The sequence below is a fragment of the Oncorhynchus clarkii genome, chromosome 20, assembly GCF_045791955.1.
Source record: "Oncorhynchus clarkii lewisi isolate Uvic-CL-2024 chromosome 20, UVic_Ocla_1.0, whole genome shotgun sequence".
NCBI lineage: Eukaryota > Metazoa > Chordata > Actinopteri > Salmoniformes > Salmonidae > Oncorhynchus > Oncorhynchus clarkii.
This window is the reverse complement of record NC_092166.1, coordinates 588,564-603,604: the sequence shown is the minus strand read 5'-3', so window position 1 is coordinate 603,604 and position 15,041 is coordinate 588,564. Positions and strand designations below refer to the sequence as shown.

Here is a 15,041-nt window from a genome sequence, read left to right as displayed (position 1 = left end):
CAGGTCTGTGTTGTATATTGTATGGGACAGGTCTGTGGTATGGGACAGGTATGTGTTGTAGTCATTATGGTATGAGACAGGTCTGTGTTGTACATGGTATGGGACAGGTCTGTGTTGTACATGGTATGGGACAGGCCTGTATTCTAGTCATTATGGTATGGGACAGGTCTGTGTTGTAGATGGTATGGGACAGGTCTGTGTTGTATATTGTATGGGACAGGTCTGTGTTGTAGTCATTATGGTATGGACAGGTCTGTGTTGTAGTCATTATGGTTTGGAAAGGTCTGTGTTGCATATGGTATGGGACAGGTCTGTGTTGTAGTCATTATGGTATGGAAAGGTCTGTGTTGCATATGGTATGGGACAGGTCTGTGTTGTATATGGTATGGACAGGTCTGTGTTGTTTATGGTATGGGACAGGTCTGTGTTGTATATGGTATGGGACAGGTTTGTATTGTAGTCATTATGGTATGGGACAGGTCTGTGTTGTATATGGTATGGACAGGTCTGTGTTGTATATGGTATGGGACAGGTCTGTGTTGTAGTCATTATGGTATGGACAGGTCTGTGTTGTATATGGTATGGACAGGTCTGTGTTGTAGATGGTATGGGACAGGTCTGTGTTGTATATTGTATGGGACAGGTCTGTGTTGTATATTGTATGGGACAGGTCTGTGGTATGGGACAGGTATGTGTTGTAGTCATTATGGTATGGGACAGGTCTGTGTTGTACATGGTATGGGTCAGATCTGTATTGTAGTCATTATGGTATGGGACAGGTCTGTGTTGTACATGGTATGGGACAAGTCTGTGTTGTATATGGTATTGGACAGGTCTGTGTTGTACATGGTATGGGACAGGTCTGTATTGTAATCATTATGGTATGGGACAGGTCTGTGTTGTACATGGTATGGGACAGGTCTGTGTTGTATATGGTATGGACAGGTCTGTGTTGTATATGGTATGGACAGGTCTGTATTGTAGTCATTATGGTATGGAAAGGTCTGTGTTGCGTATGGTATGGGACAGGTCCGTGTTGTATATGGTATGGACAGATCTGTGTTGTTTATGGTATGGGACAGGTCTGTTTTGTATATGGTATGGACAGGTCTGTATTGTAGTCATTATGGTATGGGACAGGTCTGTGTTGTATATGGTATGGACAGGTCTGTGTTGTATATGGTATGGACAGGTCTGTGTTGTATATGGTATGGACAGGTCTGTGTTGTATATGGTATGGACAGGTCTGTATTGTAGTCATTATGGTATGGACAGGTCTGTGTTGTTTATGGTATGGGACAGGTCTGTGTTGTACATGGTATGGGACAAGTCTGTGTTGTAGTCATTATGGTATGGAAAGGTCTGTATTGCATATGGTATGGGACAGGTCTATGTTGTATATGGTATGGACAGGTCTGTGTTGTATATGGTATGGGACAGGTCTGTGTTGTAGTCATTATGGTATGGACAGGTCTGTGTTGTATATGGTATGGACAGGTCTGTGTTGTATATGGTATGGACAGGTCTGTGTTGTATATGGTATGGACAGGTATGTGTTGTTTATGGTATGGGACAGGTCTGTGTTGTATATGGTATGGGACAGATCTGCATTGTATTCATTATGGTATGGGACAGGTATTTAGTGTATATGGTATGGAACAGATCTGTGTTGTTTATCGTATGGAACAGATCTGTGTTGTATATCGTATGAGACAGTTCTTTGTTGTACATGGTATGGGACAGATCTGTGTTGTTTATCGTATTGGAAAACAGTTATTATAGTATAGGACAATACGGCCCACAGCGTAGAGACTCTAGACTGCTCTGTACCTGCAGAGCCCTGCTCCGTCCAGACATACCCACTGCAGTCCTGGAGCTTGGCTCTACAGCAGACTCTGACCCACCCAGCCCCGCCTCCGGATGCACCCTGCCGTCCCGCATCCTGAACTCCACCGAGGCGAACGACGACATGCTGCCGTTTTTCCTCGCCCAGGTCCGGGATGTGTCCACAACTGTCTCCCTCTTAGACCTGCCCTGCAATCCCTGATCCTTGCTCTCTGACCTCTCCCTGGCCCCGTTCCCGTTGAGACTGAGATTGTCAAGGAAGGGGTCTGAGTCGCTGCTGTGGGACATGTTATAATAGGTGCACTTAGGGGTCGGAGGTCGGGCCAGCTCCTCTAGCTCGGAGGAGGAGAGGACAGACAGGGGGTTGAGGTGGTGGTGATGGTGGAGGGAGGTGGAGGAGAGGTGGTCGTAGGCTGGAGCCTCCTCACTGAGGGTTGTATCCACGGATGTGTTGTCAAGGTTACCATACATCCCCATGGGAACCGGGGGAGACTTCCTGATTAGGTGATTCTCCTTAAGAAGCCAGCGCCCTTGGTCAATCAGAACCCCCTCACTAGAGTCAGGGAGGCTCTTAGAGTCTGCTGCGCTCTGCCACGCTCCTCCCACCCCTTCAGGAGAGTCCCCCTCCTTAAATAGCCAACGTCCCTGATCGATCATCCTGACCAGCTCTGGTCCTGGTTCTGTCTTCACTGAGCTGGACCCGCTGACGTACGACAGGCTCTCCCCACAGACTTTAGCCCCAGAGTGACAAGACTCAAAGCTCCCTGTGGGCCTCTTCCCTTCAAGACTCTCAGGGCTCCTTAACTGATCTGCTTTCATTTCTACCGAGGGTTTAGAGGCCCAGAGCTCCAGAGAGGTAGTACTGGCTTTACTCTGCTTGTCACTAGTCTGTCTGATACGTCGAAAGCCAGGCGAGTGTCTCCCTGCCTCTTCCTTGTCTTCATCTCCGCTCTCCGTTGACATGTCCACTGACCCCTGGGTCTTGTACCCTCCGCTGCTGGATGTCTCAGGTCTGTAGTCAGACAGGTCAGAGGTGTTGGGGCTGGGCAGTCTCTTCAGGCCGTACTGGCTGTCGACGCACCCGTTAAATATAACCATCTGTTTGGTATGGACGACTCTGGTTGCCCCCTCCGGTTCGATCCGCAGGTTACCCTTAGGGTCGTAGGTGAACATCAGGGAGGAGGACTTCAGAGCAGTGTTGACAAAGTCTAGAAGCTCCTGAGATATCTCAACAGGATGGGAGCAGTCTTTACCTCTGACCTTTTCTTCCTCATCCTCATCCTCATCTTCCTCTCCTTCGTCAGTCTTTAGTTCGTTGGAGGTGTCTAGACCCTGATCTTTGACACCACAGAGGTATATGGCTCTAGAGGAGGAGTTGTTGGACACTACGTCAACCTCCTCGTGTTCTGAGACTTTACACTCTACCTCAGATTTATCTGACTTTACAGACTTATCTGACTTTACAGACTGCCTTGAAGTCATTGACTTTTCTGAATTTACGGATTTCATTGATTTCTCAGACATTACAGATTTCTCTGACTTTACTGAATTATCTGACTTTAAAGACTTAATTGACTTCCTTGACATTGATACTTCAGACCCAACCTCTGCTGCCTCCTCTTCCTCCACCTGCTCCCCCTCGTCATAATTCTGCTCTTCACAGCTGCCCTGGTCCTCCTCCTTCTCCTCTCCCTCCTCTTCTAAACCTCGTTCTTCTATATAACAGACTTCATCTAACATCCTGCCACTGGAACAGACTTTGTTATCTGAGGATGGATGACTATCAACACTCCTGCCCTCTTCAAAGTCTGATTCAGATCTTTTGTCCTCACTCTCCACCACTTCTTCCTTCTCCTCTTCCCCCACCTCTTCTCTCTCCTCCTTTTTCTCCTCCTCATCTTCTTCACCTTCTCCCTCCTCTTCCTTTTCTGCTAACTCCTTCCTCTGCCTCTCAACTTCCTCACCCTCCTCCTCCTCTGTCTCCTCCTGCTCATCTCCTTCCTCCCCTTCCTCCTCCACCCTTTCCTCCTCCCCCTCATAATCTCCCTCCATATCCTTAACTTCCTCCTCAACCAACTCCTCGTATTTCTCCTCCTCTTCCTCATTATCTCCCTTCTCTCCATTCTGTGCCTTTTCACCCTCCTCCTCTTCTTTCTCATCCTCCTCCACCTCCTCCTCCTCCACCTTAACTCCCTCCTCCACCTCTTCTTTCTCATCCTCCTCCTCCTCCACCTTAACTACCCCCTCCACCTCCTCCTCATCCACCTCTTCTTTCTCATCCTCCACCTCCTCATCTTCCTCCTCCACCTCTTCTTTCTCCTCCTCGACCTCCTCCCCCACCTCTTCTTTCTCATCCTCCACCTCCTCCTCCACCTCTTCTTTCTCATCCTCCACCTCTTCTTTCTCATCCTCCACCTCCTCATCTTCCTCATCCACCTCTTCTTTCTCATCCTCCACCTCCACATCTTCCTCCACCTCTTCTATCTCATCCTCCACCTCCTCATCTTCCTCCTCCACCTCTTCTTTCTCATCCTCCACCTCCACATCTTCCTCCTCCACCTCTTCTTTCTCATCCTCCACCTCCTCCTCCTCCTCCTCCTCCACCTCTTCTTTCTCATCCTCCACCTCCTCATCTTCCTCCTCCACCTCTTCTTTCACATCCTCCACCTCCACATCTTCCTCCTCCACCTCTTCTTTCTCATCCTCCACCTCAGCATCATATCCTTCCTCCACATCTTTCTCATGAACAGAACCAGCTGGACTAGATACTTCAGAAGCTGACTGAGCTGACTTCAATGACTGAGCTGACTTTACTGACTTCAATGACTGAGCTGACTTTACTGACTTCAATGACTGAGCTGACTTCAATGACTGAGCTGACTTCAATGACTGAGCTGACTTTACTGACTTCAATGACTGAGCTGACTTTACTGACTTCAATGACTGAGCTGACTTTACTGACTTCAATGACTGAGCTGACTTTACTGACTTCAATGACTGAGCTGACTGAGCTGACTTCAATGACTGAGCTGACTGTACTGACTTCAATGACTGAGCTGACTTTACTGACTTCAATGACTGAGCTGACTGTACTGACTTCAATGACTGAGCTGACTTTACTGACTTCAATGACTGAGCTGACTGTACTGACTTCAATGACTGAACTGACTTTGCTGACTTCATTGAAACTGATACTTCAGACTCTACCTCTGCTGGTGATTTCAGTGACTGTACTGACTTTACTGTTGTAATTGAATTCTCTGACTTTACTGATTTCAATGACTGAATAGACTTCATTGACAGCATTGACATTGACTTTGATTCCCTCATGCCTGATTCTGTTAATGAACTAACATCTTGGGATGTCTTTACTGATTTCAATGACTGTACCGACTTCAATGACTGTACTGACTTCAATGACTGAGCTGACTTTACTGACTTCAATGACTGTACTGACTTCAATGACTGAGCTGACTTTACTGACTTCAATGACTGTACTGACTTCAATGACTGTACTGACTTCAATGACTGTACTGACTTCAATGACTGTACTGAAAGCAATGACTGTACTGAAAGCAATGACTGTACTGAAAGTAATGACTGTACTGAAAGCAATGACTTCATTGACTCTCTCTCTTTTGACTCCATCCTGTCAGGGTCTGATAGTCCACCAATATCAGGCTCTGACTTCACTGACTTCAATGACATTTCTGAGTTAATTGACTGCATTGACTGTACTGACTTTGCTGATTTCAATGACGTCACTGACTTCAATGACTGTACTGACTTCAATGACTGCATTGACTTGGACTTCATTGACTCTCTTTCTGTTTCAGGCTCAATTAGTAAACCATCATCCGTCTCTAATGACTTCAGTGACTGTAATGACTTTACTGACCTCAGTGACTGTACTGATAGCAATGACTTCATTGACTGAATTGACTTGGTTTCTGTTGACTCCCTCCTGACAGGATCTGAAAGTATATCAACACCCGACTGTAGTGTTGGTTCTGACTTCACTGAAGCAATTGACTTTACTGACATCAACTTTGATTCCCTGATGCCTGATTCTATGGCTTTATTAACATCTTGTGTCTGATCTGCAGCGCTGACCTCCTCAGAGTGAATGGCTGTTGCTTCTGTTTGTGGGAAGTCTCTTCTCTCCCTAGCATCCAAACCCTCCCCCTCCTCCTCCTGCACCTCCTCCTCCTGTTCCTCCTCCTTCTGCTCCTCCTCATTTTCCTCTCCCTCCTGCTTCCCCTCCTCCTCCTCTTCAGCTGAAGGTCTGGGTTGAGAAGCTTCAGACCCAGGCCAGTTATCAGGTATCTTCTTGACATCTTCCTCAAACACCTCTAGTTCCTCAATCTCATCACACTCTACTTTGTCTACCTCAGTGTCAACAGCATAAGACATATCACTGACGCTGCCCCCTAACATTGGAGACCTCATGGCGTATTGCACTGTTCTCTCTCCCTCCACCAACGACGACACCTCATCCCTGAGTTCCTGGGGCATGTTAAGTTCCTCCATGAGCTCCTCGATACCCAACCGTCCTCCGTTCTCGTCACCCGCCTCAGACTCCACATCCAAGGCGAACTCCTGGTTGGTGCTCGGAGACAGAGGAGGACTTTCCCTGTCTCCCATTTCACTGCTCCTTTCCTGGAAGTCTCTCCAGCTGTCCTTCAGCTGATCAGATGTCCGGCTCTGCAGGCTGGCCAGGCTGGCTCTCTGCTGTTCCTCGTCCTCCATGGTGGAGATCTTCTGGAGCGACTGCATCACCAGGAGGGCCTCCGACCCGCTGTTAGAGTTCCCTCTACAAAACTCTCCTCCTCCTCCTTTTCCCAGGGCTGACGACAGGGTGTCCTTCAGGGTGGACACCGACAGGAAGGACATCAGCGCCTTGGAGGACGAGCCGAACACCGATGACACCTGGAGAAGAAGAAGAAGAAGTAGAAGAAGACGAAAAGGATGAAGAAGAAGAATTCTCATCTTTAGCTTGTGTCTAGTCTGTCAAACCATTCCTTAGGTTCTATCCTGCTGTTTGGCAAGCTGGCGCTTATTTGTGTGAAGGAGTTAGAATTATTAATCTGTCAGTTAGTCATCGATTCATAAAAACACAGAAGCCATACAATACAAATAAATCAGCAGAAACAATCCTATGGCTAAGAACAACAACACGACTATTCCTAATAAACATGTGAACCCAGCTACCTGAGAGGAGAAGTCAGGCATGCTGTGTGATTTCTCCAGGCTGGCAGGAGGCTGGGAGGCCTGTCTGATGCACTGTATCGAGGAGCAGAGCTGACGGAAGATCGGTGTAAGAGTGGCCTTGGGGATAAGGAGGTGGTGGGTGGAGGAGGAAGACTCACTGTGCTCAACAGGATGAGGGACAAAGGACGCTGAGCGGTGGAGGAGACCGAGCCTGCTCTGCTGTTCCACCGGGTCGATCCTATTAGTAGTGGGAATAGCATTAGAGTAGTAGTAGTAGTAGAGAAGTAATAGTAGTATAAGTATAATTAGTAAGACTATTGTTAGAGGAGGAGCAGTAGATTATTATTATTATTAGTAGTAGTAGTAGCAGGAGCAGTTGAAGTAGTGGTAGTTGTATTGGCAGTAGTAGTAGTATTAGTGGTGGTATTAGTAGTAGTAGCAGTAGGAGTCAGAATATAGTTTGAGGAAGAGTAGTGGTAGCAGTAGAAATAGAGTTAGAATTGTAGTAGCTGAGTACTAGTTGTAGTAGTTATTATTATTATTAGTAGTAGTAGTAGTAGTAGTAGTAGCAGTAGTAGCAGTAATATTATTATTATTAGTAGTAGAAGTAGTAGAAGTAGTAATATTATTGTTATTATCGTTATTATTAGTAGTAGTAGTAGTAGTAATATTATTGTTATTATCGTTATTATTATTATTATTATTATTATAGTAGTAGTAGTAGTAGTGGTAGTAATATTATTATTATTAGTAGTAGTAATAGTAATAGTATTGTTATTATCGTTATTATTATTAATATTATTATTATTAGTAGTAGTAGTAGTAATATTATTGTTATTATCGTTATTATTATTATTATTATTATTAGTAGTAGTAGTAGTAGTAGCAGTGGTAGTAATATTATTATTATTATTAGTAGTAGAGGTAGTAATATTATTATTATTAGTGGGAGAAGTAATATTATTATTATTATTAGTAGTAGTAGTAGTAGTAGTAGTAGTAATATTATTATTATAAGTTGTAGTAGTAGTAATATTTGTATTATTATTAGTGGTAGTAGTAGTAATATCTGTATTATTATTAATAGTAGTAGTAGTAGTAGTAGTAATATTTTTATTAGTAGTAGTATTCGTAATAGTATTATTATTATTGGTAGTAGTAGTGGTACTATTATTATTATTATCAGTAGTAGTAGTCGTAATATTATTATTGGTAGTAGTAGTAGTATTCGTAATATTATTATTAGTAGTAGTAGTAGTAGTAGTAGCAGTAGAAATATTATTATTATTAGTTGTAGTAGTAGTAATATTTGTATTATTATTAGTGGTAGTGGTAGTAATATCTGTATTATTATTAATAGTAGTAGTAGTAGTAGTAGTAATATTTTTATTAGTAGTAGTATTCGTAATAGTATTATTATTAGTAGTAGTAGTAGTGGTACTATTATTATTATTAGCAGTAGTAGTAGTCGTAATATTATTATTGGTAGTAGTAGTAGTATTCGTAATATTATTATTATTATTAGTAGTAGTAGTAGTCAAAATAATATTATTAGTGGGAGTAGTAGTAGTAGGAGGAAGAGTAGAGTTAGTAGTAGAAATAGAGTTAGAAGAGTAATAGCTGAGTACTAGTTGTAGTAGTTATTATAATTATTAATGGTAGTAGTAGTAGTAGTTGTCGTAATATTAATATTATTATTAGTAGTAGTATTCGTAATATTATAATTATTATTATAATTATTATTATTATTATTATTAGTAGTAGTAGTAATATTATAATTATTATTAATAGTAGTAGTAGTAGTAGTAGTAGTAGTAATATTATTACTAGTAGTAGTAACAGTAATATTATTATTTTTTTAGCAGTAGAGTAGTAGCAGAAGTAGCAGTAGTAATACTATTATTATTATTAGCAGTAGTAGTAGTAATAATATTAGTATTATGTGTAGTAGTAGTAATATTATTATTATTATTATTATTGGTAGTAGTAGTAGTAGTAATATTTTTATAGTTGTAAAATTATTATTATTATTAGCATAGTAGTAGTAGCAGTAGTAGTAGTAAATGTATTAGTAGTAGTAGTAGTAGTAGTAATATTATTATTATTAGTAGAAGTAGTAGTAGTAATATTATTATTAGTAGTAGTAGCAGTAGCAGTAAAGCAGTAGTAGTAGTAATGTTATTATTAGTAGTTGTAGTAGTAGTGGTAGTAGTAGTGGTAATATTATTATTATTATTAGTAGTAGTGGTAATATTATTATTATTATTAGTAGTAGTAGTAGTAGTGGTAATATTAGTAGTAGTACTAGTAGTAGTAGTAGTAGTTGTAGTGGTAATATTATTATTATTATTAGTAGTAGTAGCAGTTGTAGTGGTAATAGTATTAGTATTATTGTTAATATTATTAGTAGTAGTAGTAGTAGTGATAATATTATTATTAGTAGCAGTAGTAGTAATATTATTTGTAGTTGTCGTAGTAGTAGTAGTAGTAGTAGTAGTAGTATTATTATTAGTAGTAGTAGTAGTAATATTATTATTCTTTTTAGCAATAGTAGCAGTAGCAGAAGTAGTAGTAGTAGTAATATTATTATTAGTAGTAGTAGTAGTAATATTATATATTTATTATTATTATTATTAGTAGTAGTAGTAGTAGCAGTAGTAGTAATATTATTATAGTCGTAAAATTATTATTATTATTATTAGCATAGAAGTAGTAGCAGTAGTAGTAGTAAATGTACTAGTAGTAGTAGTAATATTATTATAATTATTAGTAGTAGTAGTGGCAGTAGTAGTAGTAATATAATAATAATGATTATTATTATTCGTTATTATTATTAGTAGTAGTGGTAGTAGTAGTAGTACTATTATTATTATTATTAGTAGTAGTAGTAGTAGTAGTAGTAGTAATTTTAGTAGTAGTAGCAGTACCAGTAAAGCAGTAGCAGTCGTAATATTATTATTATTATTAGTAGTAGTAGTAGTAGTAGTAGTAGTATATAATTATTATTATTAGTAGTAGTAGTTGTTCTAGTAGTAGTAGTAGTAGTAATATTATTAGCAGTAGCAGTAGTAGTATTATTATTATTTTTAGCAGTAGTAGAGGTAGCAGAAGTAGTAGTAGTAGTAATATTATTATTATTATTATTATTAGTAGTAGTAGTAGTAGTAGTAGTAGTAATATTATTATTATTATTAGTAGTAGTAGTAGTAGTAATATTATTATTAGTAGCCATAGTAGTAGTAGTAGTAGTAGTAATATTATTAGCAGTAGTAGTAATAGTAATATTATTATTATTAGGAGTAGTAGTAGTAGTAGTATTAATATTATTATTCAATTATAGCAATAGTCGCAGTAGCAAAAGTAGTAGTAGTAGTAATATTATTACAGTTGTAAAATTATTATTATTATTAGCATTGTAGTAGTAGCAGTAGGAGTAGTAAATGTATTAGTAGTAGTAGTAGTAGTAAAAATAATATAATAATAATAATTATTATTATTATTATTATAAGTAGTAGTAGTAGTATTAATAGTAGTAGTAGTGGAAGTAGTAGTAGAAGTAATATTATTATTAGTAGTAGTAGTAATATTAGAAGTAGTAGGAGTAGAAGTAAAGCAGTAGTAGTAGTAATATTTTTAGTAGTAGTAGTAGTCATAATAGTAATATAATTATTATTATTAGTAGTAGTAGAAGTAGTAAATTATTGTTACTATTATTATTATTATTACTACTACTAGTAGTAGTAGTAGTAGTAATAGTAGTAGTAGTAGTAATATTATTAGCAGTAGTAGTAGTAGTAATATTATTATTATTTTTAGCAGTAGTAGTAGTAGCAGAAGTAGTAGTAGTAATATTATTATTATTAGTAGTAGTAGTAATATTATTTTTATGTTTAGTAATAGTATTAGTAGTAGTAGTAGTAGTAATATTATTATTAGAATTAGTAGTAGTAGAAGTAGAAGTAGTAGTAGTAGTAGTAATATTATTGTTTTTTTAGCAGTAGTAGTAGTGGCAGTAGTAGTAGTAGTAATAATATTATGATTATTATTATTATTAGTAGTAGTAGTAGTAGTAGTAGTAGTAGTAGTGTAATATTATTATTAGTAGTAGTAGTAGTAGTAGGAGGAGAAATATTATTAATAGTATTATTAGTAGTATTAGTATTAGTAGTGGAATTATTATTATTATTATTATTATTGTTGTTGTTGTTATTAGTAGTAGTAGCATAAGTAATAATACTGTTAATATTAGTATTAGTAGTAGTAGTAGTAATAGTAATATTATTATTACTATAATTAATAGTGTTATTAGTAGTAGTAGTAGCAGTAGTAGTGGTAATTGTATTATTATTAGTAGTGTTCATAGTATTATTATTAATAGTAATAGTAGTAATATTATTATTGTTGTCATTATTAGTAGTAGTAGTAATAGTAGTGGTAATATAGAAATGATTGGTAGAAGTAGCAGTAGTAGTAGTTGCAGCAGTAGTGTTAATATTATTATTATTAGTAGTAGCAGTGGTAGTGGTAATATAGTTATTATTAGTAGTAGCAGAAGTAGTAGTGTTAATATTATTATTAGTAGTAGTAGAAGTAGTAGTGGTAATATAGTTATTATTGGTGGTAGTAGCAGTAGTAATAATACTCGTATTAGTAGTAGTAATATCAGTAGTAGTAGTAGTAATATTATTATGATTAGTTGTTGTGGTATTATTATTAGTGGTAGCATTAGTAGAGATAATATTATTATGATCAGTAGTAGCAGCAGTAGTAGTGGTATTATTATTATTATTAGTAGTAGTAGTAGCAGTAGTAGTGGTAATATTATTAGTATTATTAGTAGGAGTGGTAGTAATAATATTATTATTAGGAGTAGTGGTATTATTATTATTATTCGTAGTAGTAGTGGTACTACTATTATTATTATTAGTAGTAATAGTAGTAGTAGTAGTAATAGTAGTAATATTATTATTATTATTAGTAGTAGTAGTAGTAGTAGTAGTAGCAGTTGTAGTGGTAATATTATTATTATTATTGTTAGTATTATTATTATTAGTATTATTAGTAGTAGTAATAATATTATTGTTCATAGTAGTAGTAGTGGTAGTAGTAGTGGCAATATTATTAGTATTAGTAGTAGTAGTTGTGGTAAATTATTATTATTATTAGTAGTAGTAGTAGTAGTAGTAGTGGTAATAGTAGTATTAGTAGTAGTAGTAGTAGTAGTAGAAGTAGTAGTAGTAGTGGTAATATTATTATTACTATTATTAGTAGTAGTAGTAGCAGTTGTGGTGGTAATATTATCAGTATTATTGTTAATATTATTATTATTATTAGTAGTAGTAGTGATATTATTATTAGTAGTAGTAGTAGTGGTAGTAATATTATTATAGTTATAATTATATTATTATTATTATTAGCATAGTAGCAGTAGCAGTAGTAGTAGTACATGTATTATTAGTAGTAGTAGTAGTAGTAGTAGTAGTAATATAATAATAATAATAATATTATTATTATTATTAGTAGTAGTAGTATTAGTAGTAGTAGTAGTAGTTATTATTATTAGTAGTAGTAGTAGTAGTAATATTATTATAGTTGTACAATTATTATTATTATTAGCATAGTAGTAGTAGTAGTAAATGTATTAGTAATAGTAGTAGTAGTAGTAGTAGTAGTAATATAATAATAGTAATAATTATTATTATTATTATTAGTAGTAGTAGTAGTAGTAGTAATTTCATTATTATTATTATTATTATTATTAGTAGCAGTAGTAAATTATTATTATTGTTATTATTATTAGTAGTAGCAGTAGTAGTGGTAATATTATTATTATCAGTAGTAGCAGTGGTAGTTGTAATATAGTTATTATAAGTAGTAGCAGAAGTAGTAGTTGCAGTAGTAGTGTTAATATTATTATTAGTAGTAGTAGCAGGAGTAGTGTTAATATAGTTATTATTGGTAGTAGTAGCAGTAGTAATAATACTATTATTAGTAGTAGTAATATCAGTAGTAGTAGTAGTAGTAATGTTATTATTATTAGTGGTAGTTTTGGTAGTAATATTATTATTATTAGTTGTAGTGGTATTATTATGAGTAGTAGTAGTAGTAGCAGTAGTAATATTATTATTATTAGTTGTTGTGGTATTATTATTAGTGGTAGCATTAGTAGAGGTAATATTATTATTATTAGTAGTAGCAGTAGTAGCAGTGGTATTATTATTATTAGTAGTAGTAGTAGTAGTAGTAGTGGTAGCAGTAGTAGTGGTAATATTATTAGTTTTATTAGTAGTAGTGGTAGTAATAATATTATTAATAGGACTAGTGGTATTATTATTATTAGTAGTAGTAGTAGTAGTAGTAGTAGTAGTAATATTATTATTAGTAGTAGTAGTAGAAGTAGTAATAATATTATTATTAGTAGTAGTAGTAGTATTTGTAGAAGCTCGAAGTCATACACTGAATTGTAAACCAATTTACAATCATTTTTTTATTTTTTTATTTCACTTGGCCTGGCCAAGATAAAGCAAAGCAGTTCGACAGATACAACGACACAGAGTTACACATGGAGTAAAACAAACATATAGTCAATAATACAGTATAAACAAGTCTATATACGATGTGAGCAAATGAGGTGAGAAGGGAGGTAAAGGCAAAAAAGGCCATGGTGGCAAAGTAAATACAATATAGCAAGTAAAACACTGGGATGGTAGATTTGCAATGGAAGAATGTGCAAAGTAGAAATACAAATAATGGGGTGCAAATGAGCAAAATAAATAAATACATTAAATACAGTAGGGAAAGAGGTAGTTGTTTGGGCTAAATTATAGGTGGGCTATGTACAGGTGCAGTAATCTGTGAGCTGCTCTGACAGTTGGTGCTTAAAGCTAGTGAGGGAGATAAGTGTTTCCAGTTTCAGAGATTTGTGTAGTTCGTTCCAGTCATTGGCAGCAGAGAACTGGAAGGAGAGGCGGCCAAAGAAAGAATTGGTTTTGGGGGTGACTAGAGAGATAAACCTGCTGGAGCGTGTGCTACAGGTGGGAGATGCTATGGTGACCAGCGAGCTGAGATAAGGGGGGCCTTTACCTAGCAGGATCTTGTAGATGACATGGAGCCAGTGGGTTTGGCGACGAGTATGAAGCGAGGGCCAGCCAACGAGAGCGTACAGGTCGCAATGGTGGGTAGTATATGGGGCTTTGGTGACAAAACGGATTGCACTGTGATAGACTGCATCCAATTTGTTGAGTAGGGTATTGGAGGCTATTTTGTAAATGACATCGCCAAAGTCGAGGATTGGTAGGATGGTCAGTTTTACAAGGGTATGTTTGGCAGCATGAGTGAAGGATGCTTTGTTGCGAAATAGGAAGCCAATTCTAGATTTAACTTTGGATTGGAGATGTTTGATATGGGTCTGGAAGGAGAGTTTACAGTCTAACCAGACACCTAAGTATTTGTAGTTATCCACGTATTCTAAGTCAGAGCCGTCCAGAGTAGTGATGTTGGACAGGCGGGTAGGTGCAGGTAGCGATCGGTTGAAGAGCATGCATTTAGTTTTACTTGTATTTAAGAGCAATTGGAGGCCACGGAAGGAGAGTTGTATGGCATTGAAGTTTGCCTGGAGGGTTGTTAACACAGTGTCCAAAGAAGGGCCAGAAGTATACAGAATGGTGTCGTCTGCGTAGAGGTGGATCAGAGACTCACCAGCAGCAAGAGCGACCTCATTGATGTATACAGAGAAGAGAGTCGGTCCAAGAATTGAACCCTGTGGCACCCCCATAGAGACTGCCAGAGGTTCGGACAGCAGACCATCCGATTTGACACACTGAACTCTATCAGAGAAGTAGTTGGTGAACCAGGCTAGGCAATCATTTGAGAAACCAAGGCTGTCGAGTCTGCCGATGAGGATGTGGTGATTGACAGAGTCGAAAGCCTTGGCCAGATCAATGAATACGGTTGCACAGTAATGTTTCTTATCGATGGCAGTTAAG

General features: G+C 37.4%; 1 protein-coding gene across 2 annotated transcripts in view; it reads right to left on the bottom strand.

Moving 5' to 3' along the window:
* Positions 1-1,405: 1,405 nt before the first annotated feature.
* Positions 1,406-15,041, bottom strand: part of LOC139375760 (retinitis pigmentosa 1-like 1 protein) — a 48,982-nt gene continuing 35,346 nt past the window's right edge. For both annotated transcript variants that reach the window (XM_071117582.1, XM_071117581.1), the window contains 2 exons: positions 7,057-7,294; positions 1,406-6,774 (listed from right to left, as the gene is read on the bottom strand). In XM_071117582.1, the coding sequence (XP_070973683.1) occupies positions 1,777-6,774; positions 7,057-7,294 (5,236 nt within the window). In that variant the 3' untranslated portion in view covers positions 1,406-1,776. The remainder of the gene's footprint in view (positions 6,775-7,056; positions 7,295-15,041) is intronic.